At 36.5% G+C, this 26,818-nt stretch overlaps 1 protein-coding gene across 4 annotated transcripts in view; it reads left to right on the top strand.

Annotated features, from left to right (window-relative positions):
* Positions 1-20,788, top strand: part of CERT1 (ceramide transporter 1) — a 94,478-nt gene extending 73,690 nt beyond the window's left edge. For 2 of the 4 annotated variants that reach the window (XM_036278892.1, XM_036278894.1), the window contains 9 exons: positions 3,337-3,429; positions 3,928-4,005; positions 9,626-9,721; positions 10,985-11,117; positions 12,243-12,313; positions 13,711-13,839; positions 14,409-14,538; positions 15,703-15,839; positions 19,843-20,604. In XM_036278892.1, coding sequence (XP_036134785.1) covers positions 3,337-3,429; positions 3,928-4,005; positions 9,626-9,721; positions 10,985-11,117; positions 12,243-12,313; positions 13,711-13,839; positions 14,409-14,538; positions 15,703-15,830 — 858 coding nt within the window. In that variant the 3' untranslated portion in view covers positions 15,831-15,839; positions 19,843-20,604. Of the gene's footprint in view, positions 1-3,336; positions 3,430-3,927; positions 4,006-9,625; positions 9,722-10,984; positions 11,118-12,242; positions 12,314-13,710; positions 13,840-14,408; positions 14,539-15,702; positions 15,840-19,842 lie in introns of all 4 variants that reach the window. The other 2 variants (XM_036278893.1, XM_036278895.1) reach the window with 2 other exon arrangements.
* Positions 20,789-26,818: the final 6,030 nt, after the last annotated feature.

Below are 26,818 nucleotides of genomic sequence, written 5' to 3'. Positions count from 1 at the left end.
ATAGTTTTATACTACAGATTTATTTGCATTAAAAAGTTGCATGGCCCTAGCCGGTTTGGCTCAGCGCTTAGAGCATTGGCCTGCGGACCAGAGAGTCCCGGGTTCAGTTTCTACTGAGGGCACGTATCTCGGTTATAGTTTGTCCCCGGTCCTGGTTGGGGTCGTGTGGGTGGCAACCACTTGATGTGTCTCTTTCACATCGATGTTTCTCTGTCTTCCTCCTTCTCTCCCTCCCATTCTATCTGAGGATAAATGCAAAAAGTGTCCTCAAGTGAGGATAAAAAAAAAGTCAGCATGTTTGTTTCCCGCTATTGCTAAGGCAGTCATCACTGTTAATGCTCATTTTCTGGTCTATCTACCTGAGGGTAAATCACCTGCAATAGTGACTGTTCTTAATGTTCATCTTTCATTATATTTTTTATAACTCTCAGTCCATGGGATGACATATAAGTACCGCACACTAACTGATTGCGCCACTGGAGTGCCATATTTTTATAACTCAATGATAAAATGTTCATATCACATTCATTTATAAAGCTTATTGCTCACTTTAATATCTAAAAGATGCTACGTAGCACTTAATAAGAGTGGTAACTTTCAGTTCCTAAATGACCTCTAATTTTGGATGCCAAATGTATTACCTAAAATAACATCATAGCATCATTGTGTTTGGTTTTTTAGAATTTTTTTGTCCTCACTGTTTTGTTTTTCTCTAATATGGAAATAGTAGTGAACTGAGGTCATGACAACTTTGTTTTAGTCTTAGTTTTACCACTGACTAGGAAGCTATCACTTAAATTCTCTGGGCCTTTGATATCTAAACTTTGAAACAGAGTTAGAGAAGATGACTCAAATCATACCTCTGGCTCTACAATTCTCTTTTCAATATCAACACAGTGGTTGAGTTAGAGTTGAAGCGAATCAATGAAAACTTCTATGAGCTTTAGAAAAAAAGAAATATTCATGGGACTATCAATTAATTTCATTTCAAACTATTTTTGACACTCTGGTAGATACTCTACAAAACAAGTCATTAAACAGACCATGACTTTCCCTGCCTAATAACTAGGTATGTCATTATGACAAAGGTAATTACATTATGGTAATGCTGTAGAGTAGTAAGCATCAGTAATCCATGAAATCAGTTCCAAAGGTTCAGATCATTTCCCTCATTGTATGCGTTAGATATTGCACAGAGCTCTCAACAATACAGCCACTACATAGACATTCTTCAGTGACACCGTTTTGAGTTTACATTATTTACCAACATAAAGAAAGGTGTACAAAAGAGTGGTGAGTGAGCAGTTGGTTAGGTGTCCTCTTGTGTACTGAAAGGTTGACGGTTCGATTCCCAGTCAGGGCACATGCCCAGGTTGCAGGCTCAGTCCCTGGTGGGGATGCATGCAGGAGGCATCCCATTGCTGTTTCACTTTCACATCAGTGTTTCTCTCTCCCTCTCCTCCTCTTTCTAGAAATTAAAGAGTCTTTTAAAAAAGTGGTGAGTGAGAAATTAGATCTTTGCGGTTTTATTAAATAGAAATTACCAGTTGTATTCTGCATAGTTAGAAAACGGGCACACAGCCCTGGCCGGTTTGGCTCAGCACTTAGAATGTCAGCCTGCAGTCCAGAGAGACCCGGGTTCGGTTCCTGCTAAGGGCGCGTACTCGGTTGCAGTTTGTCCCCAGCCCTGGTTAGTCGTGCGGGTGTCAGCCACTCGATGTGTCCCTTTCACCTCGATGTTTCTTTCTCTCTCTCTTCCTCTCTGTCCCTCCCACTCTATCTGAACAAAAAATGGAAAAATGTCCTCAGGTGAGGATAAAAAAAAAAGAAAGAAAGAAAATGGGCACACAGACAACACAGCACAGTTTCTGCTATGATACATTTAGTAAATAATTTATTGAATAAGTGAGAAGAAACTAGGGAAGCTGAGGAGGAAGAAAGAGGTAAAATGGCAGCTTAACAGGAATGAAATGCTTGGATGAAGATAGAATGAATACCTTTATGGAAAGGAGACAGATATATGTGATATGTATTTTGGAATGTAGCTGAAGCAAACACTGATAATTGATTCAAATGATATAGTCCTGCAGGGTCCTTGATGAGGTGGAATGATTGGAATAGTTGGGCAGAGTTTGGATAAGAAAATCAGCAGTGTTAAGATTGATTCATGGTAAATAATGTCATGTTGGCATTGGAGAGTCCACGTGGGAGCAAAATAAAACAATTAATCTCTGGTCTAAGTAACAGTGGAGTCCAAAAGAAGAGGTTGAATTGGGACACATAAAGTAAATGGCAGGATTTGGCAAGATTTATATATTTACAGTAGTTTTCTGATTGAAATATTTATAAGTGTTGCCAGCAAAACGACACCAGATGTTAGACTGGTAGAGTCAGACCGGACCTCATTTCAGCAACCTCAGTACTTGAGTTCTGGCTAAGAAAGAATTCAGAGTCAAGAATCGAACATAAGCAAAAGTTTATTAAGAAAGTCACAGAGATAGAAGAAGTGAGTCATAGAAGAAATGGCCTCAGGAAACAACTTACAGAGGCAAAAGAAGTGCCTTTGTTATTTAGGAAAGAGAGAGGCAAGGAAAATGCACCTGGGGGAAGGGAGTGGGGAAAGACACAGGTGATCCATAGAGAGAGCCGCACTGGGTCTTCAGTCTCGAGGGTATTTCGTGGTCTCAAGGAGGATCCCAATAGAATATTCATCAGCTTTCCAGATGTGTCCTTTCAGGGTCCTTGTCTCTACTGATTGGCCAGTGCCAGGGCAGAGGGATCATTAGTCAATGCAGCTGCTCCTGGGGTCAGCCATAGCATTGCTTGTCTGGTTTTGCTGCTTTTCTGGGCCTGGAACTGACACACAACTGAGGCCTAGATGTTATCCCTAGTTTAACCTAAACTCTGTCTCTTTGTTCAACAGATCCAAGGCTTTGTTCCTAAGATTATTTTATGTGGGTCAGAACCTCATTGTCCTGGGGCTTAATCAATGGAGTAGTTGTGCAAAGGCTTGTATGGAAGTCATATGAGGCTATTCTCCTGCCCCCTTGTTCCTTCCCCCTCTAAAGGAGTATAACCTACATGACTAGCAATATGCTCAGGGAGGAAAGGTTATCCTGGGGAGTGAGGTACTTGTTTTGTCCATAGCTAGGCACCCAGGACTTTACCTGGCCTATCGTCTTTGCTCTGCTCATGTCTTTCAAACTGCCTACCACATAAGCGCTAAAGTGTTCAATAATTAAATGTTGATAGTTTCAGGTTATAGGTTATATTAACCATTCTTTAGCTGCAAAATACACTTAAAAACCTTTGCATCTTAACATTATGTTTTCTTAGTCACAGAGTGAAAAGGTCAGGTTACATTGGCCTACATCCATGCCATCTGGAGATGCCTTTTCTTCTGTGGGGACTCATAGATTTGTCCAAAAGGTAAGCCTAATGTCCAAGTTTACTAAAAGTGTATGTTGTATTCTTCACTGTTGGTGGAAATATCTTGTTGTATTAGTTTTCTCCCTTTTCTTGAATTTAAGTAATGAGATTTTTTGGTATTATGTTTTCTTTCATATACATCCTCCAAAACAGAAATCTTATGAACATAATGTTCTTTCTTTTTTTATTTAAGGGGTAAGAGGGGAGGTGTTGGTAGGGAATGACTGGTCCAAAATAGCCAAATGCATAGCCATTTATATTAAGTTTCTTTTTTCTTTGGGGTTAAGTGGTATTATTTTATGTTATTGAAAGTACTACATTCGTTTCAGAAAGATTTTAGAGCAGAACACATAATAGGTGCATGGAGTCAGCACTTGCGGCTGAGCTTGTTTCATATAGTGCTTTGTTCTCTTTATCTTGTGTTTGGAAGTTGGTACTGAATGCTCTGTTGTGCCTTTGTTCTGATTACTTGGTTTTTTCTTTGTCTGTCTCTGGTAGCCCTATAGTCGCTCTTCCTCCATGTCTTCCATTGATCTAGTCAGTGCCTCTGACGATGTTCACAGATTCAGCTCCCAGGTACTGTATGAATGTATAGAGTGGACTTGAGTCTTTCTGTGCTATATTCCAGCCTGCTTTCCCAGTTCTGAGAAATCTTGGTTAGGCCACTTGTTTTTGTTTGAATTCTAAATAGTTGTTATAAGCATTAAAAAGGCCCTCCTTGTCTACTAAATTGTTCCTCTATCAAGCTTGCATGTGCCCTTTGTTTCCTCACTGTGACTAGCTTGTAATTTTGCCATATAGGAGGCACTCCTGAAAGATTTCAAATTGAATTGAAACAGTTGAAGATATGTGGTTTTTAAATATTATGTAATATCTGATTTCTTCAGATAGGATTCAGCAACTTTGATGGATATGGTCTGCAGGATATGTTACAGCATAAAAGCAGGATTCAGTAGTCTCACTTCTAATCTAATAAAATATCATAATTATATTCAAGGAAATAGCTTTTTAAATAATATTTGTCTCATTACCATTATACAAAACACTGTTGAACAGGTTGTACTTTCCTTATGCACTTTACTGTTGGATATTATACATTAATGTTTCTGTTCATATGCTAAATCTATAGAAATTGGTTTTAATTGGTTATTTGATATCATCAGTAAGGATTTAGGAATTTAATATAGGAAGCTGGATGCTTGGAGTCTCTGCACTCATAATACAGTTATTGAAACAGTTCATTTTAGCATCTGCATTAGCTGGGAAAAGAAATTTTTTTATCTTCCCATCTTTGCAATTCAGATTTGTATCTCTATGGTGATTGCATTTTGTTGGATTGCATTATGTTATTTTAAGAACCTGAATTCCCAGTCAAACTGACAAAGTTTAAATTCTGGCTAGCTACACAATATTGTAACTCTTCTGCACTTCACTTCTATAATCTAGCTAGGACTCAGATCTACCTAGGCCCTAGCATATAGTCAGTGCTCAGTTAAGTGAGCTTTTAATAACATTATAATAACGTAATTTCTTTGAGCTAGTCAAAATTACCTACATCATTTTTTTCTCTCTCAGGGTATTCTAGTAAAAGTTTTTAAAAGCCATAATGTAGCCCTGGCCGGTTTGGCTCAGCGGTTGGAGCGTCGGCCTGTGGTACAGAGAGACCCGGGTTCGGTTCCCGCTAAGGGCACGTACCTCGGTTGCAGTTTGTCCCTGGCCCTGGTTGGTGGTGCGGGTGGCAGCCACTCGATGTGTCCCTTTCACGTCAATGTTTCTCTCTCTCTCTCTCTCTCTCTTCTTCTCTCTCCCTCCCACTCTATCTGAACAAAAAATGGAAAAATGTCCTCGGGTGAGGATAAAAAAAAAAAAGCCATAATGTAAAATAGATTCCTATTAATTTACACATGCAAATAAAATTTATATTACTTTTTAAGTATGCAGTAGAGAAAATAAGTCTAAGAATCAAATTGTGTTTTTCTGACTTTTGCAATTTTTTCTTCTTAGACATTTTTGAGATAGAGATGTATTAATTTATTAGAAATCACCCATAGCAAGTATTTTTAATATGGTATTACAGTATTTTACCTTTTGCTCATCCATTTATGCATGCCTTTAAAAAGTGACTCGTATTCACAGTAAGTTCTTTACAAAACTAAATAATCTGGGAGACTTTGGTTTATTCTTCTAAGTTTCACCTTATATTAAAATGGTAAAATAACAGACTAACTAAAACCTATCATCAGTACTGGTCACCATTTTCCCCTGAAATATAGGAATAAATTGGTTATAAATGAAAGAAAATGTAATAAGAGCAAGAAAAGAATGTAAGCCACTGATAGGTGCCTAAGAATTAGGGCTTCAGAACCCAGATCAGGACCCTGGCTGTAGAGGGCTGTGGAGCCAGCTGAAAGCCTTCAAGTGCAGATGCATATATCACTGAGAGATAGGTGCCCAGCTTTTCTTAAGACTTCTGCCAAATTGTAGCTTACTTCCTTACCTAATTTTTTGTGTAACTCATGTAAGTATGTTGAAAAGTCTTTCCATCGGGCTTTATCCCTAATATGTGATGCTTGTGATTGATTAGATTCTATTTAAACTTTTGATTATTGTACTATTTATGCCAAAAGGGGCAAAAAGGAAGTTAAATACCATTGAGGTCTTCCATGTGTTTATTGTCCTTGCTTAAAGTATTTGTTGTTATTTACCGGACTTGGGCTCTGGCATTTAACCATTGATTAATTGGGCTTTGGCATCTGTGTACAAGTCTTGGTTCATGGCTGCTTTGTTTCTTGTTGAAATTATGTTTGTAATTCTGATTGGATAGGATAATTAAACAGAATTACGAGATACCCTGAAAAAATAACTTCCAATAAGTTTAATCTACTAGAAGATTAATAGCAAATCATGAATTTGTCTGCTGGTCAGAAATAAGGAATAAAGTAGCTCTAAATCAAAGTATCCAGAAAGCAGAAAGGACTTAGATTTATAAATGGATCATTTGGTCACATTACTTGCATAGTACAATTCCCATCTAATGATGTCACCTCAGCCCTGGGTTACTTGGCTCAGCAGTTAGAGCGTTGGCCTGCAGACCAAAGGGTGGTAGGTTCAGTACCTGGTCAAGGGCACCTACCTGGGTTTTGATCCTGGCCCCAGTCAGGGTCATGTGGGAGGTAACAAATCAGTGTGTCTCTCTCACATCAATGTTTACCCACCCACCCTTCCTCCCTTTTATTCTATCTAAAAATATCCTTGGGTGAAGATTAACCAAAAAAAAGAAAAAGAAAAAAAGTTGACCTAGCTATATTCCCAGGTCAGTTATCTTTTGCTATACTGACACTGAATATTATAATTTAGTTAATTTTTGCCAATCTGATATACTAAAAGTGGTATTTTTGCTTCTTGGGTTATAATTGGAGTACCATCACCTTCAAATATGTTTTATCCATTTATTTCATAGTTCATTTGGTATAAAGATGCGTGTTAGCTCATCATTTTTAACTCGATAAGTCCCAAAATATCAAGGTCACAATTTCTAAAATTATGCTTAGTCTAATTAAAACTTGCAAATACTATTAAAGCAGGGGAAACCTGCTTCAATAATTTTGGTCCAGTCTCTTTTTTTTCCCCCTAATAATAGAGTAACATTACTTCCTAGGATATAAAATTTTGAGCCTAATAAAATGGTAAATTCGGCTTGTGTTTATTCTTGTTATCCAACTTAATAATGGTCCCTTATTTCCCACTTATTTTTTTATATTCAGTCATAACTGAAACAGTAAAGGGAGTAGATTATTAGGTTAGATCTGAAGCGTCTGTGGTTATGAATTCCCTAATTACTGCCTCTGTAGTAAAATTAGCTACTTCATATTTTATTGCAGTGAGTATAAAATTCATAATAATAAAATTATACCTGTATCATCTTTGTTATTAATCTTAATATTATTACCTAGAGCAGTGGTTCTCAACCTACCTAATGCCGTGACCCTTAATACAGTTCTTCATGTTGTATGTGGGCGGACCCGCCTGGAGACAGACAGAGGAGCGGTATCTTGGGTTCCTAAGACCATTGGAAATATGTGTTTTCTGATGGTTTAAGGCGACCACTGTGAAAGGATTGTTGTCAACCCACACGTTGAGAACCACTGACCTAGAGGAAGATGCTTGGATAAAGATTTCATGATTAAAGGCTTTGCAGAAATGGTTACTCAATAATTGAGCACTTCATTACTTTCTTAATTTCCTGTGAATATAGCACTGAATACATCTTATTTGTTTCTTTGTTAGACTTTTTCAAGTCCTCTTAAGTTAAGGAAGTAAATAAGAACTGAAAACTTTTATAGATGCAGTGGTAACCTTTTAGGAATACCTTTTTTTCTTTCATTCATCTGTCTAGAAAAACAATGTTAAATGTACTTTACATTGTTTTAACTTATATTACCTTTTGTCAATTTATATTTGTGGAATCTGGTTTCTTTTGGACCAAAACAAATTATTTTCAAACTTTTGAAATCTCTAATCCAGGAATAATATTCCAAACAAAAGCACAATTACCTGTATGCACTCCAACAAACGAGCTAAATGGAACTAAAACATTTTATAAACAATTCACTTTGTTTTTTTAACAGAATAAAATCCTTCATATTCTTCTTTCATAAGTAATGCATTAAAAGTTGGCTTAGTTGGGGGAAGCTTTTTTTGTGTGTGTGCCTCTAATCTTATAATAAATGTAGGTGTTCTTAATTCCCAGTGTCTGACCTAAAAAGTATATGTTCAGATCTAAGATCTTTAAGATCTTGGGATCTAATAAGGGTAAAAATTTCTCCAAATCATAACGTGACACCGACAAATGAAGGCAATGCTACTGTGGCTTTTTTATTTATGGATACTAACAGGAACTTTCTTTGCTCTCCTCTTTTGGAAATGAGATACATTTTGAATGTATTTGTAACTTGGAATCCCACATTAGTCATCCTTACCTTCTAAACTCATATTTCAAAATTATAGAGGCACATAGGGTTTCTAGGCAGCCCCTGAAGTTATGTTTTCTACTTTGGGCTTTCTAAAATTATAGAATGTACTATTCATCACATTTAAATTTTCTCTTAAGTCTGTAACCCCACACCATTCACATTGTTTTGAGGATCATGAATAAATAAAATAGTATGTTAGTGTTTGTTTAATACAGAAATAGATTATAGAATCTCAGCATATATTTTTATCAAAAACCTTTTTGTGATCACTGCCAATTAAGGAGACACTTAAAGCTTTCAGTAACCAACGTTGCATTCTGAGATCCAGAAAGCTTGATGTAGCAGAAGTACATGTCACAATACCATATGGATAATATTCTTCAGTGTAGAAAACTCATATCCCCAGGATTAATAATTTTAAGAGTTTCTGCCCCAAAACCATTAATTTTGTATTTAAAGTATTTATTTCAAAATATATATAAACTTCGTTCTTGTTTTTTATCCCTAATGAACACAGTAGACTTTATGTAAAATAAGTAGTTAAACTTAGGAATACATTTTTTAAGTGAAATACAGTATACATATTTTTAAGTTCTTTTCTATATTCTCTAGTGTATTATTTCATAAAACAAAATTATGAGTAAAAGATTAGAAAATAGAGCTTAAACTGTCTGCATAGATGGTAAAGGAGCCAGTTCCTTCAGCAATAATCTTTTTATCATTTCAGTGAAGTAACAAAAGTTTTGTTACTTTTGTAGGGAAATCTTGATATATAATGAGTTTTCTAGTATCTCAACATAGTCTTAAATATAGAAACACTGAACTAGATGGTCTCTTCATGCTCCTTTTACCCGTAGAGTTTAATGATTTCATGCTTTTAAGACATCATTTCTGTAAGGAAGCATTTTATAGTAAAGAAAGGATTTTTTTTTTAAGAAAATGCTTATTTTGGTCACTGATTCACATCGGGCCCAGTATATGTGTGTTAACTGATTGGCTTATATTACCCACATTTCTCCTTCCTGTCATTAATTTACAATATGATATCTGGAATGTAGACTAAACTCTTCAAACCTACTAACTTTTGTGCATTTGGTTGCTCAGCTTTCTAAGAGCATCATTTCTGAACTGAAGTAAACTGAGCATCATTCTTTCTTAGAGATTATATCATTGCTATTAATTGGAGGAAGATTCTTATAGCTTTACTTTTTTTTTCCCCCAAGGTTGAAGAGATGGTGCAGAACCACATGACTTATTCATTACAGGATGTAGGTGGAGATGCCAACTGGCAGTTGGTTGTAGAAGAAGGAGAAATGAAGGTAATTCCTAATAAAATGTTATAGGTTGCTAATTGCACCTCTATTACAGCCATATTGTCATTACTATTGATTTGAATCAGTATCCTCATTTAAAAATTACTTTTAGCCCTGGCCAATTTGACTCAGCGGTTGGAGCAACAGCCATGGGCCAAAAAGTCACGGGTTCGATTCCAGTCAAGGGCACATACCTTGGTCACAGTTTGATCCCCAGCCCTGGTTGGGGTTGCATGGGAAGCAACCAGATGGTGTGTCTCTCTCATATCAATGTTTCTGTCTTTCTCCCTTTCTCCCACTCTATCTGAAAATCAATGGAAAAATATCCTCAGGTGAAAATTTTTAAAAAATTGCTTTTAAACAAATAATTACATATGATCAAAGAAGCACCAGATATTGACAAATAGAATGTCCTTTTGCTTCCTTGGTTTAGCTTTTATATAATTTCTTTGTGATCAAACCTATGTACAAATCATTCTATTTTGCCTAGGCCATGGAGAAATAAAATTTTGTGGTTTAAATATGAACAGGTCACAGTTAACTGATGGCTCTCTATTTGGATATTTCTCTTTTAAAATTTTTAATTTTTTAGAGAGAAGAAAGGAGAGAGAGAAAAAAACAACACATTGATTAGTTGTTCCACTTTTTTTTTTTTTTGGTACATGCCCCTAGCGGGAACCAAACCCAGGACTCTCTGGTCCGCAGGGTAACGCTCCAACCACTGAGCCAAACTGGCCACGGCCCACTTATTTTTGGTTTTTAGTGTTTTTTTTTATTTCTCACCAGAAGATATTTTTCCATCTATCACTAGATAGAGTAGGAGAGAGGGAGAGAGAGAGACAGAGAGAAACATTGATGTGATAGAGCCAGATTGACTGGTTGCCTCCCTCAGGACCCGACCAGGGCCAGGGACTAACTGCAGCCGAGGTACATGCCCTTGACTGGAATTGAACCCGTAACTCATTGGTCTTTGAGAATTTTCAGTAAATAATGCCTGATTTAAATAATATATTTATTTTTTTACAACTCAGAATGTCATTCATTACATATGCATATTTTTCATAGTCGAAGTTTACCTTGAATTTGTAGCTTTAAATTAATGTGTTAATAATTTGAAATTTAATTATAGCAGAATATTTATGTTCCTTAAAGAGATTTTCATAAATAAAATCCTAAAAAGCTGTTAAATTTACAAACATACTTTCCAGTTTGTACTTTAGGAGTTTGATTTTTATTTTTTAAACAGGTTTTTAAATATGTCCTATATAGGTATATAGGAGAGAAGTAGAAGAAAATGGAATTGTTCTGGATCCTTTGAAAGCTACCCATGCAGTTAAAGGAGTTACAGGACATGAGGTCTGCAATTACTTCTGGAATGTTGACGTTCGGAATGATTGGGAAAGTAAGCTGTTATTATTAACATTTTAATATAATTATTATTTAGAATTTTAATATCAAATCCAACCTGGTTTTCTGCATTTGTTTTTTATAATGTCAGTATAGAAATATCTTGAGAATCATATAGGGGACTGATAATCTTTACATTTAAATAGAGTTTTTCACAGTATAAAATGCTTCTCAGTATATAATAAATAGCATTTGATTTCATACCTCAGCAACCCTGCATAGGTAGGTAATAAAGTAAAATTCAGATAGGTCAAGTGACTTGTTAAAGGCCACAGAACTAGTTAATGGAAAGCCAGGACTACAATTAAGGTGTCTGTTTTATCTACTTTTCTCCAAGACTGTTTTGTTTCCCTGGTAAATTCTAGATGAATCCTCCTGTGGTTTGTTTAGTTACTTTGGCAGGGTGGGCTTCCCTTAGGCACTACATTTCGTAAATTTCTGAACATCATAAGATGTAAATCAGTGGCAGTTTGACATTCTTTTCCCATAAATACATTCACCTAAGCTTAGGTAGAATAGTTTATTCAGTTTCAGTAAATTAGGGATTAAAGGGAGAGGTCATAGTGTTAGGGAATACTTTGTGCCTGAGTAATACAGTGGTGATTATAATTGCTTTCTTGCTGTGGAAGCTAAATTTTGGACCAAAGGAAATGAGATTTTCTGGTGATCAAGTCTCACAGCCATTATCTATAGCCCTAATACTACGTAATAACTACCTTCCATTTGAACTTAGCCCAAGTGGGGCAGAATCCCGTTCATTCTACCATTAGTTCATTTGTCATTGACTTTCTTTTTCTTTTTCTTTTTTTTTTTTATCCTCACCCGAGGACATTTTTCCATTTTTTGTACAGATAAAGTGGGAGGGAGAGAGAGGGATGTGAAAGAGACACATCGAGTGGCTGCCACCCGCACGACCAACCAGGGCCGGGGACAAACTGCAACCGAGGTACATGCCCTTAGCGGAAACCAAACCCGGGTCTCTCCGGACCGCAGGCGGACGCTCCAACCGCTGAGCCAAACCGGCCAGGGCTGTAATTGACTTTCATTATTAGTGAATTAATCACATTTTAGGAAAAGGTAATATGTCTTTTTGGCTACTAATATTTTCCCTTCATTTCAGCAACTATAGAAAACTTTCATGTGGTGGAAACATTAGCTGATAATGCAATCATCATTTATCAAACGCACAAGGTAAATATCTCTTCACCCTAAAAGGATTTCACTGTAGTTGAAACTGAGACATATAAATGGTCTAAAGTAAAATTTGGCAGGAAATAAATGCCAGAAAAAATCTAAAGACATTATTAATAATTTAGGAATGAAATATTTTTCTAGCATCTAGTCTCTATAGGAGATAAATGATAGTTATTGAATATGAAAGTGAATCATAGTTTCCTGTAACAATATAATAAGGGGAGTAGAAAGTATGTTATTAGCGTGTGTTGAGACTAACAGATATGAAAGTGATCTTAAGTGGATTATCTGAAAGCAGTGGAAAATTATTGAACATGACTATTGAGAAGTTGTTTATACACCAGAGCACATAGATACATTGTGTTCATTTAAATTACTTCCCTTTTACTTCATTTCTTTCTTTGCTAATCTAGATTTAAAATTTTAGAATAATATTCATCTTCCTTTATTCTATTTTCTTCCCTTCTGAAAATTGCCAAATAATATTTCAAATAAAGAATAATAAAATAAAGTTTTGGAAGATCCACTAAAAGCAATATTGTATATTATATAGGAAATGTAATGATTCAATAAGTACTTCATTTTTCTCTTTTTCAGATGGTTTTTTAATTGAGCTGAATATGTGAAAGTATTTGAGGTTTGCTCTGTATTTCTTAAGCCTTGTTACCTAAGGTATCTTGTATCTAATGACTATGAGCGAGACTTCCTTTTACATGGTAGCTGCTCAAAAAATGTAAACAAGATTCTATTTCAGTATACAGATTTGTGGGGGACAGGGGTTTAAGTGAAATCTAAAATTTAATAGATGTTAAAATATAAATTAATTGCCCTGTAATTTAGAATGAAAATAAATAGCCAATCATTTAGAATCAGAAGAATCTTATCTGAAGATAATTGATCATGGAAAACAATCTACTGCAAATATTTCACTTGGTAAATAGTAGATGGAGGAGAGGATTATATAAATTGTATGATATTTCTTCTCTCCCCCATCTCTGGTTAATCCTCACCCGAGGATATTTTTCCATTGGTTTTTTAAAATTATTACTTAGAGTGGAAGGGGAGAGACACACATCAGTTGGTTGCCTCCCCAATGATCCTGACTGGGACAAGGGATCGAACCTGCAACCCAGTTACCTGCCCTTGGCTGGGAATCGAATCCACGACATTAACCACTGAGCCAAACCAACCAGGGCTTAGGTTTATTTCTTGAAAAACATCGATGTGAGAGAGATACATCAGTCGGCTGCCTCCTGCATGCCCCCTACAGGGATCAAGCCCACAACTTGGGCATGTGCCCTGACCAGAAATCGAATGGGACAGTGCTCAGTCCACTGAGCCACACTGGCCAAGCAGTAGTTCAATTTTTCAAATGATTTTTACTTCTTTCACAGAGAGTGTGGCCTGCTTCTCAACGAGATGTACTATATCTTTCTGCCATTCGAAAGATACCAGCCTTTACTGAAAATGACCCTGAAACTTGGATAGTTTGTAATTTTTCTGTAGATCATGACAGTGCTCCTGTAAGTACATAGTATAAATGTGTATAGTTGTACAATATAAAGCTAACTGTGCAGTGCAAAAATGATAAACACATGTCACACATAGATACTAGATTTGATCATGATTCTTAGATTTTTGTGTTATTTTGGCTTCTTGGAATAATAAAGCCCATGTGTGATCTGAAGGACAGTAGTCATGGCTGTGAACATTTCAGCAGGTCTCTTTTCCTTTCCTCCTGAGGTGAGGTGATACAGAGCTAATAGGTAGTAGACGTAGACTACTTTTCACAGTTGCCCCTCAAACCATGATCACCTACTGGCAAAGCCTCTGGTTGCTGCCTCAATTTAGCTTCGCTTACTACACAAAAGGAAGGGAAATCATTTCTAATGTCTTATCAGCTTATTATTTGTTATTATGTGTTATGTGTAACACAGCTTATTATGTGTTATTTCTTGGTTCTTATAAGATTTTGTTGGAGATTTTGATGAGTTGGGGTTTCGGTAACTAGTATAGTATTAGACCAGTAGAGATTACAAAATGCTGGGTAACTGTTATATTGGTGTCTTGTTTTTATTTTTTGTTTTGGCAGCTGAATAATCGCTGTGTTCGTGCCAAAATAAATATCGCTATGATCTGTCAAACCTTGGTAAGCCCACCAGAGGGAAACCAGAAGATTAGCAGGGACAACATTTTATGCAAGATTACATATGTAGCTAATGGTAGGTATTTTGTTACTTGTTTTTGCTACTTGGTAATGTGGATGTTCTTAGTATGATCTACACGACAACTGACCATTTGGACAAATAACATTACAAATGACTTTTGAGTTTTTATCCTCTAGATTAGTAATTTTTAATTTAGAATGGTATGTATCAAAACTATCAGAAAACTTTCAAAATACACATACCTGAATTTCACCTCAGAACGATTATATCGTAATTTTGGAAACTGAGGCTGGATAGGTACATTTTAAAACTTTTTATCAAGCTCACTATCACATATTCTTAGTTTTATGAACCGTTTTATGAAGTATTTACCTAAATATATGTAGAATTAGGAATGTAAGCAACAGTGGGAAAGGAAATTAGCAGTTTTTATTTTTATTGTCAGGGTTGCTCATTTTCTGCATCACTGATTGACCCCTGATCCTTATTAGTTGCTAGTTACATATTTGTTTTATATTGGCTTGGTGCTGGACAGCCCTGTTGCTTTGGTTCCTTACTACATCCATTTCCTTCCTGCAGTAATTATTGAAGTCCATCTAATCAAATCCTCAAACCTTTATACAAGACCGTAACTGCTAGCGTGTTTAAGGAGAAGGTTATTCCTGAGTATTTGATTATGGAAGAGTTTGATGAATAAATCTGGCTCTGGTAACCTAAAGTATAGTTATTCTAATATTTACATATAATTTAGGAACGTAAGAACAATTTAGGAAGGTAATAAATGCTTTCTTATTTGCTCTCTCTTCTTGTTTGGTGGTTAATGTAAAGGATTAATGGTCAAGCCCTGGCCGGTTTGGCTCAGTGGTTAGAGCGTCGGCCTGCGGTCCAGAGAGAGACGGGTTCGGTTCCCGCTAAGGGCACATACCTTGGTTGCAGTTTGTCCCCGGCCCTGGTTGGGTCCTGCGGGTGGCAGCCACTCGATGTGTCCCTTTCACATCGATGTTTCTCTCTCTCTCTCCCTCCCCACTCTATCTGAACAAAAAATGGAAAAATGTCCTCGGGTGAGGATTAAAAAAAAAGGATTAATGGTCAAGACTTTAAGAGATGCTGATTGTTCCAACAAGAAGACATTTTTTAAGGCAAAGGAACAAAATGTGTGCTTCAAGTGTATTTGGAGACATGTATCTTAACATATTTTAATTTTCCTTTAATTCACAGTGAACCCTGGAGGATGGGCACCAGCCTCAGTGTTAAGGGCAGTGGCAAAACGAGAGTATCCAAAGTTTCTAAAGCGTTTTACTTCTTATGTCCAAGAGAAAACGGCAGGAAAGCCTATTTTGTTCTAGTGTTAACAGGTACTAAAAGATATATGTTATCCTTTTAAACTTTGACTAACATGATTCTGCAGATAGTAAAATTTAGTTAACTGTTAAAAGTAGTTTCTGTGTTTTATGTTGTTCCCAGACAAAGAGTTGTAGTTTTTATAGCCTTAAAACTTAGTTTTAAAAAAAAATCTTTCTGCTCATATTAAATGATACTGTTTATTTAAAGAAGTTTCAACATTATAAAACTCCAGAATTTCAGAAGTACAAATTCCCTATATCTTTTCCTTCGCAGAAATTGCTCTTAGGTTTGTGGTATAGTCTTCCATATTTATATGTAATGTATTTTTTTATTGTTTTAAAAAAATGTGTTTATTCTATTACTGACTGTTTTGAAGCTTGTTTTTCTACTTAACAGTATATTTTAACTATTATTCCACACAAAGATATTAGACGTATACAACTGTCTCATTGTTTTAACATCTCTTATACAAGATTGCAGAATTTATTAACTAATCCCCATGGTAACATCTGTATTGGTTCTATATACTGTCAAATAATGCTGATTGAACCTATTTATGCAAGGAGCAGGAATCTTGAACTTTTTGTAAATAAGTGATATGTTTACATGGTTCAAAAGTTTAAAGTGTGAAAGATACGCAGTAAAATGTATTCCCTGCTCCCTGTTCACCCATTTTGTCCCCCACTTCACACACACAAAAATGTATAACTGATATTACTAGATTCTTGTGTATTTTTCTTAATGCCTGAATAAGCAAGTACAATTGTATTCTTCCAACACATATTCTTTTGTTAGTGAAGAAAACGTAGCATATTATACACACTATTCTGCATCTTGTTTATACCTGCTTTATTATCTTGAAGATCTTTACATATCGGTGGGGAGCTTCTTTTTTTAAGGCTAAACAATATCTCATTGTATGGATGTACATACTTTTTTTAACCTCCATTTGTAGATATTGAAGTTTTTTCCAGTTTTTGTTAGAACAAACAGTGTTGCAGTTATATCCATATGTCATTTTGTTGCACTTACAAGTTTATATTTAGGATAAATTACTTGATGTGACAATGCCAGCACTCTGGGTGGGGGTGGAGGGGTTGTATTTGTAATTTAGATGTTGCCCTCCATGGAGGTTGTATTAATTAATTTACCATCTCACCAGCAATAGTATATTGGAATACCCTGACACACAATGTGTTAAATGAAATTTTCTGATTTTTGTTTTCCAGCTTGATAGATAAAAAGTACTCTTGCCATGTAGTTTTAATTCTATTTCTCTTACTGTGAATCAGTTTGAGCATCTTTTGATACATTGGAGAACATTTGTATAATTCTGTTTCTACGAACTCTCAGTGTGTGTTAGCATTTAATTTTTTTGTTTATTTTTGTTTTGTTAATCATCACTTGAAAATATTTTTACCACTGATTTTTTTTTGAGGGAGAGAGTGGGCGAGAGAGAGGGAAACATCGATTTGTTGCCTCCTACACCCACCCAACCAGAGCTAGAGATTGAACCTGCAACCCAGGTACATGCCCTTGACAGAAGTGAACCCAAGACCCTTAGGTGCATGGGCTGATGCTCTAACCATTGAGCAACTATGGCAAGGGCAGGATTTAAATTATAAATAGATATTACCAAAGTATAATTTATAGGCAGTGAGTATACATGAACATTCTCGCATTCTTACCTACACTAAATGTTAAATCACTGGCTGAGAAATTTATATTCTTGAGCCAATTTCTTTAGATCAAAATAATAGTCAGTAATCATAATGACTGATGTTTTTAATTAAATCTGGTTTCTGATGCTATCTATGGTATGTCTTATAAAAAAAACTTCAAAAGCTAAATTTATTGTCATATGCTAACACAAGGGTTATTGCATTGATGTCCCAGATATTTAGCTTTTCCCAGGAAAAAGGTGATCAGAAAATGTTAAGCAGGCCAGCCTTACTGATCTGAATGCTTAGTGTTTGGGGATAAAACCTGACCTTTGAGAAATTCTCTCTGTTCAGGCATAAGTGCATTGCATAATGTGCTGACTATTTTTAGAATATTTTGTACTTTAGGATTGTTATGGCTAGATCTGGACACATCATTTCTAATTGAGTCTATCACTGCAGCATATGTGTCAAACCAGAAACCTGGTGCCACATAATGGCAGCAGGCCTGTCGCCTTGCTTAGCTGGGTGTCTCTCCCCACAGCCTTAAGATTTCTAATAAGTTGCTGTTTGCTCTAACCAAGACCAAGTATGCAGCTCTGTCTGCTCAATGTAATCAAGTATTAAGCAGGAAAAAAACAGAATGCAGTTATATACAAGGTGGAACAAAAGTAGGTTTACTGTTGTGAGTATGCAAAACACAGTTTATTCTTGTATTATTATTTATTGTATTATTTTTCATATGAACAACTGTAAACCTACTTTTGCCCGACCCCTGTATAGAACATGTTCTCAACTGTGTTTGAGAAGACTAATAATTTTCTTAAACATTTGAAATAATACATACTAACAATTCACTAGGATTTGCCTCTAAACTGTTAGATTTGGAGCATTGTTCTACTGAATAACTGTGTGTGTGTGTGTGTGTCTGCATTCTTTAATAGACCTAGGAGGGAAAAGGGATTGAAAAAATACCTCAGGGGAAGGAGGTAGCATTTTTGTGGACCTGTATTTATGTATGTAAAGATAGTAGTAAGAAAACTTGCCAAAATTCAACGCTCGCCTATAGTCCGGGTTGAGCTTTTTCTGACAAAGAACCCAAATTTAAACCTTAACATGTGGTGAAAATCTTTGTTCACCTAAGGTAATATATATTTCATCATAATGAAATGTATGTATGAAGTGGATTCTAGCATTGAAACCTTAGGAAAGCTAACATTCTTAATTTTGGTGATGGAGAAGTAGAAACTTTCAGTAGTCAGTATCATCTTTAGAGAAATTAATGAGGTCCTAAGAAATTAAAAACTCTTTTTTTTTTTTTTTTATCCTCACCCGAGGACATTTTTCCACTTTTTGTACAGATAGAGTGGGAGGGAGAGAGAGAGAGAGAAACATCAACGTGAAGGGACACATCAAGTGGCTGCCACCCGGGGACAAACTGCAACCGAAGTACATGCCCTTAGCGGGAACCGAACCCGGGTCTCTGTGTACCGCAGGCCGACGCTCTAACCCCTGAGCCAAACCGGCCAGGGCAAGAAATTAAAAACTCTTAAACACGCCCTGGCCGGTTTGTCTCAGCGGTTAGAGCATTGGCCTGCGGTCCAGAGAGACCCAGGTTCGGTTCCCACTAAGGGCATGTACCTCGGTTGCAGTTTATCCCGGGCCCTGGTTGGGTCGTGCGGGTGGCAACCACTTGTGTGTCCCTTTCACATCGATGTTTCTCTCTCTCTCTCCCTCGCACTCTATCTGAACAAAAAATGGAAAAAATGTCCTCAGATGAGGATTAAAAAAAAACTCTTAAACACATTTGACAGAGTCTGAGCATGTTTGCTTTTTAAAGATAAGGCAGACCTCTTTTCATAGCCTAAGCAATTTTTAAAATTCTAACTTTCTTTTTTTTTTAATCCTCACCCGAGGACATTTTTCCATTTTTTGTTCAGATAGAGCGGGAGGGAGAGAGAGGAAGAGAGAGAGAGAGAGAAACATCGATGTGAAGGGACACATCGAGTGGCTGCCACCCGCACGACCAACCAGGGCCGGGGACAAACTGCAACCGAGGTACATGCCCCTAGCGGGAACCGAACCCGGGTCTCTCTGTACCGCAGGCCGATGCTCCAACCACTGAGCCAAACCAGCCAGGGCTAAAATTCTAACTTTCAAAGATTCCTTATACCTTCTATTTCTTCTGATGGGTCATTTTACATTCTTAAAGTTGAAAACCTTTAAAAGATACGTTTTAACAGAGATTCTGTGCATTTCATGAATTCAGAGGGTGGGGGAATCTGTTCTGGTAGTCTTGCAGCTGTTAGTAAACGTATTGCTGAGTTTTTACTTGTCATTTTCTTTCCTACAGTGACTGAAGCAAGGCTGTGTGACATTCCATGTTGGAGGAAAACTAAAAAAAAAAAAAAAAAATTGAATGCTCTAAGCTGGAACATAGGATCTACAGCCTTGTCTATGGCCCAACACCTTGGCCTTGTGTACAAAAATGAAGAAATACTTCAATAGCAAAGCTGAACATCTAACCCTAGCTGTCTCCTGCTAGACCTCCATGCTCAGCATATAACTATAAATACATGTAAAATTACATGTACATGGCTATATTTTTATTTGCTTGCTCCTAAAAGAGAGAAAAATCAACTTTGAACCACAACTAGGAATTGATGCTTTAATTTTTGGAAACTTTTTTAGAATTTTTAATTTAGTGTATGGTCCAACCTAAGATCCTCAGTTATATCAGGTTTTGTGCACAAAAGAAAAGCACAAAAGTTGAATGCACATAGGTCACGTGCTTTCTCTGCACCAGATACCTGGATGAGGTTCTTTTTTCAGGCCTACAGTTAAGTCTGTGTCCAGAATTTTTTGACTTTTTTTGCTTTGTATAATCATAGAATTCATTGCTGCTGATTTTTGTAATGATTCATGTCGTCATGTAAAGTGTCTCTTAATAACTGAGGACTGTCAACCTGTAATTTTGCCTTTTCTATAGTCTTACTCCCATGAAGAACCTTGGTTCTGATGGAGAAAGAATGAAAAGCTTTATTTTTTTCCCCCAGATATCTTTATATTTCCTGTATTTTCAGTTGTGTTCTATGTGCTACACCTTTTTTTTTTTCCTCTCAGTTTGTTAGAAACACAATTTGGCAATTCCTACATTGGTTCTGCCTACCTTCAAACAGAAATATCTGTATAAATCTTGTGGGTATAAACTACTTTCTGGTAAAATGGTCAGGATAAAATGAGCTCACGTTTTTATGAAATTTGTAAGAGAATGTACGGTTATTACTTGTGAAAGCAAACCAAACAAAGTTTGACCTTTGATTCAGTATTTTTAGTTTTCAGTAACATGTTTTTTAGTTCTTCTAATTTGGGTTAGTTTAAAAGATATGTTGCAAGATATGCATAAAAAATGTGAGCAGTGCTTCTGTTTGCCTCTTGATCAGACACTTCCAACAGAGCAGTAAAGGATTCCATGTGATTCAAACTGAAATTCTTTCTTCAGTCACTATAAGAACTCAAATGTAAAGTATCTCTTTTTAGTTTTATTCGTTTTAGGCCTCTGTGGAAAACCTTAAAGCATGGAATTGAGGCAGGGAATTATACTCATTGAAGTAGAAGTGACTGCCCACTTCAAAATCTTCATTATGCTTATACACAGGTTTGCTTGCATAAATCAGAGATATTTTGTAGACGCTTTGCTGACTTGTTCCTCTCTGTAGAAACACAGAAATCAGACCCATTTTGTAAAGCAGAAAGTCATGTGATGTGGAACATATTCTGTATATATTTCATACGTGGTAATGGAGTCTTAATGATAAATGCAAGGTGATAATTTAATGATGGGATTAGTCTGATCACTTAATATGCGCAATCCTGGAAGTGAATTACTTGCATCAGATATAGTGGTATTTATTATTCTGTACAGAGAGAAAAATACATATAAAACATATGCTTACATTACATGCACGCAGATTTCATGTTCCATAAATCTTTTCTATTTTTTAATTTACCTTTCTCTAAATGATGTGCATGGAATATGCCTTATTATAGAAAAATGCTGTTCATAATTTGACTATGTGGAAAAGTGCCTATGGTGGTAATGCTAGTAAGGCAAATACAACAAATTATCATACCAGTTTACTACATCACCAGTTAACATTTTATATTGTGATGTTTAAAAAAGAAAAGTTTATACCTCAAATGTGTATTTTATTTTACAATCAGTTGTGGGTAGGGGTGTGGGAGTAGGGAGGGTTGGGGAGGGAAGGTATATTCACCATAGATGCTGTTGGGAATCTTCAAAACAAATTCTGTATGCCCACTAGAAATGTTCCTCTGCCATTTTTTTCTGGTAACGATCATGAACACAAGTAGCTCTTTCCTAACTGAATTGGATAGTTTCATCTTACAAAGGTATGGAAAGTTTACAAAGCATATCTAAATCTAATTATTAGTTGTGTTTGCACTAAATGTTAATATACCTTTGCAATTCTGTAAATAAAATGATTGCACTAAAATATTTGTATTGAAAAAGATACATTTTACCTTTAGATAACCGCACTGGTACTTCACTAGTTAATCTTGTCCAACCAGATTTAGAAATGAGTAGGAAAATATGAAAAGAATTTAAAAGAGGTCAAAATTTGGAGAGGTACTAACCCTTTAGACAATATTTAGACCCTCTAGAATTATTTCTCTATGGCTAATTCCTATATACTTTGAATATACATGATATTTTCTCATCCACAGTTATTTCCTACTTTTTTTCTCCAAGCCCACCCCCACTCCAATATATCTTTTCACTCTCTCATCTTTTCTACTCAGTTACTCTTTGTACTGTGATAGAAACTTTAAAAATATTGGCGATGAGGGGTTTTGTTCCCCGAGTGCCCACTGTACAGTTCAAGAGAGAGAGAGCACAGTATTTCCGCTAGATTGCAGGACTCTGGATTTTGAGGTGGAGGATGATGATAGCAGCTCTTGGTTTGGGATCACCACAGGGTCAGGCAGACTGAGGAGGAGGATGGCGGGGAGAGGCATAAGTGCAAAATAAGGAAAAGGAGGAATAGATTTCCCATTTGTTTCATTACATCACTAATGTGTACACCTGTACCACATCAGTGTCAGTTGCTATTGAGAAGTTTTTATTTGGGCTGATCTGGCTCTCTTGTGAAATTGTGCTGGTTATCTTTAAGCTTATCAGTTGTTTGTCTAATTAAACATTTTCATCAGTATTTTCCAAGTTGTACAGACGATGTATTTGGATTATTGTCATTGTTCATCTGCAAACTCAAAACATAATCATTTTAAAGTACCTTGGGAGTGTATAGAGTATAACTATTCTATAATAGCTTTATGATCCTGATGATGTTTTTTTTTTAAATAAAGTTGGATCTTCCATGTTACAATCACAAAATTAAAACCAGTATTTAAAAGTGGAAAAGTATTAAAATATTATGGACAAATTGCTTGTTTGGTTGTTTTTCTTAACCCCAAGATACTGCGCTGCCTACATAATTCTCTGAGTAGTTGAGTCTCCTAAGTAGTATCTGCCTTTCTCTTTATATTCAGTTCTTCCTCCTGCCACTATCAATTATCCTTTAATACATAATGCTTCTTGCTAAATGTTTAAATAGTGCCCTTATCTCCAGGACTCAGACCACATTCCTTGACTTCAGTCTGTTGTCCAGGGTATCTTTTAAGAGTTTGACTTCACCCCATCTGCCTTACCAGCCTAACCAGTCTTGATTATCTCTACAAATGAGTCAGCCCAGCCAGGTGAGTGTATTCCATGTCGTTCAGCAATGCATGCTTATCTTCTAAGGATCTTCTCTCCTCCCTGTAGTCAACATTCAAAATCTGCTTCAAGGTCTCAATTTCTGACCTTAACTATACCAGTCCCCTCAACTTCAGTTCTGTTGTGTGCTTTTCCATTCATGCTTGGATTATATAAATACAGTAGCCCCCCTTTATCTGTGGGGGATGTGATCCCAGAACCCCCAGTGGGTGCCTGAAACCACAGATAGTACCAACCTGTATAGGTAGTGTTTTTTCCTATATGTACATACCTATGATAAAGGGGGTTTTTTTGTTTGCTTTTTTCTTTATTGATTTTAGAGGGAAAGGGGGAGAGAGAGAGAGAACATCAATTAGCCACCTCCTGCATGCCCCCCACTTGGGAATTGTGCCCACAACCTGGGCATGTGCCCTGACCAGGAATCGAACCAGCGACCTCTTGGTGCAATGCAATGCTCAACCACTGAGCCACACTGGTCGGGCCTATAATAAAGTTTTTATAAATTAGGCACAGTAAGAGATTAACAACAACTAGTAACAAAATAGAACAATTTTAACTATATTGTAACAAAAGTTATGAGTGTGGTCTCTGATAATCTAGAAGCTACTAAGTGACTAATGGGCAGGTAATATATACAGCATGAATACCTGAACAAAAGAGATGAGTCATGTCCCAGGTCAAAGAGAGCAGGATGGCGAGAGATTGTGCCACACTACTCAGAATGGCAATTCAAAACTAATAACTTGCTTATTTCTGGAATTTTTTTATCTAATACTTTTGGATTGTGGGTAACCACTGAACATGAAACTGTGGATAAGAGGCTGAACTGGTGTACTGTGACATTGCTTGTATCCATCTAGCAGCTGTACTGATAAGCTTAGCCCAACTGGCTTGTAAGCCTCAGAACACAGGGCCCCATCTAAAATCAGCAGTTGCCATGGGAGGTATATTTGAAGCCGCATATAAATAGTGAAATAAATTGATAGGTTGTACAGCTGAAACTAATACACTGTATGTCGATTATTCTTAAGAAAAAAACAACATCCTCACTTTTAAAGAAATGGATAGGTTGTGAAAAGAAGCAAATGGAGATGAGGGGCGGGGGTTTTTTAACTTCAAAGAAAAGGTACATGTTTGACAACAGGGAATAGAGTTCCCCCTCGTTTATTGCAGTTAATCCTTCCAGACTCTAGTGGTTGCACCTGGCGTTGAAGGATTCCTGGGGTGCTCGAATACACAGGCCTCCCGTCCATACGTACAATAATTTTAATTTTAATTGTAATACAGGGGTGTATAATTGACTCAGACAACTGAGCACGCGCTGTATCATTTTCACTGTCTCAATCAATTTTTTAATGAATATATTTGAAAAAAACGCGATAGAGTGAAGCCGCAAAAGTCGAAGTGCGAAGCGGCGAGGGACGGCTGTAAATGGAGGAGGGTAGTGCTGTCCAGGAACCATATGTTAAGTTTATTCCTAGGTATCTAAATTTTTTTTGCAGTGATGGTAAATGGGATTTTTTTTTTTAGCTTCTCTTTCTGTGAGTTCATCATTGGTGTATAAGAATGCCATCAATTTCTTGACGTTAATTTTGTATCCTGCTAGTTTGCCAAATTCATCTATTAAGTCTAGTAAATTTTTTTAACAGAGTCTTTGTGGTTTTCTATGTATATTATGTCATCTGTGAATAATGACAGTTTCACTTCCTCCTTTCCAATTTGGATCCCTTTTATTTTTTCTTCTCATCTGATTGCTGTTTCTAAGACTTCCAGTACTATGTTAAATTAGAGTGGTGAAAGTGGGCATCCCTGTCTTGTTCCTGTTCTTAAGGGAAATGCTTTTAGTTTTTGCCCATTGAGTATGATGTTGGCTGTAGGTCTTTCATATATGGCCTTTATTATGTTGAGATATGATCCCTCTATTCCCAGATTGCTGAGTGTTTTTATCAGAAATGTGTGCTGAATTTTGTCAAATGCTTTTTCAGCGTCTATTGATATGATCATATGATTTTTATCCTTCATTTTGTTTATGTGGTATATCACATATATTGATTTGTAAATATTGTACCAGCCTTGTATCCCTGGGATGAATCCCACTTGGTCATGGTGAATAATTTTTTTGATGTATTGCTGGATTCGATTTGCTAGTACTTTGTTAAGGATTTTGGCATCTATGTTCATCAGGGATATTGGTCTGTAGTTTTCTTTCTTTGTAGTGTCTTTTTCTGGTTTTGGAATTAGAATTATGCTGGCCTCATAAAACAAGTTTGGAAGTCTTCCTTCTTCTTGAATTTTTTGCAATAGTTTGAGGAGAATGGGTATTAGTTCTTTGAATGTTCAGTAAAATTCCCCATGGAGTCGTTAGGGCCTGGGCTTTTGTTTGCTGCAAGAGTGTTGATTACATCTTCAATTTCTTCTGTTGTTATTGGTCTGTTCAAATTTTCTATCTCTTCCGGGTTCAGTTTTGGGAGACTATGTGTTTCTAGAAATTTGTCTATTTCGCTTAGATTGTTGAACTTGTTGCCATATAATTGTTCATAATATTTGTTAACAATCCTTGTATTTCTGTGGTGTCAGTTATTATTTCTCCTCTTTTATTTCTGATTGTGTGTATTTGGGTTCTCTGTCTTTGTTTCTTGGTGAGTCCAGCTAAGGTTCTATCAATCTTGTTTATCTTTTCAAAGAACCAGCTCTTTGTTTCATTGATCCTTTAAATTGTGTTTTTGGCCCTGGCCGGTTTGGCTCAGCGGTTAGAGCGTCGACCTGCAGTCCTGAGAGACCCGGGTTCGGTTCCCGCTAAGGGCGTGTACCTCGGTTGCAGTTTGTCCCCGGCCCTGGTCGGTCGTGCGGGTGGCGGCCACTCGATGTGTCCCTTTCACGTCGATGTTTCTCTCTCTCTCTCTCTCTCTCTCTGTTCCTCTCTCTCCCTCCCACTCTACCTGAACGAAAAAATGAGAAAATGTCCTCAGGTGAGGATAAAAAAAAAAAAAAAAAAAATTAAATTGTGTTTTTGGTCTCCATGTCATTTATTTCCAATCTGATCTTTACTACTTCCTTCCTTCTATTTGCTCTGGGGTTTTCTTTCTGCTTGCTTTCTAGTTCTTTAAGTTGTGAGGTTAGATAGTCTATTAGAGATTTTTATTGCTTCCTGAGGTAGGCCTGTAGTGCTATGAACTTCCCTCTAAGAACTGCTTTTGCTACATCCCATAAATTTTGTGTTGTGTGTTCATTTTCATTGGTTTCCAGGAAGTTTTTAATTTCTTCCTTGATATCCATGGTAACCCATTCATTGTTCAATAACATGCTATATAGCCTCCATGTTTTCAAATATTTTTGCATGTTCTTGTTGCAATTGATTTCTAGTTGCATGCCATTGTGATCTGAGAAGATGCTTGATATGATTTCAGTCTTCTAGAACTTGTAGAGACTTAGTTTGTGCCCTAACATGTGGTCTATCTTTGAGAATGTCCCATGTGCACTTGAGAAGAATGTGAAATCTGCAGTTTTGGGGTGTAATTCTCTGTAGATATCT

This window comes from Molossus molossus, unplaced genomic scaffold, assembly GCF_014108415.1.
Source record: "Molossus molossus isolate mMolMol1 unplaced genomic scaffold, mMolMol1.p scaffold_m16_p_3, whole genome shotgun sequence".
Lineage (NCBI taxonomy): Eukaryota > Metazoa > Chordata > Mammalia > Chiroptera > Molossidae > Molossus > Molossus molossus.
Note: the sequence above shows the minus strand (reverse complement) of the source record. Positions and strands in the feature narration are given on the sequence as shown.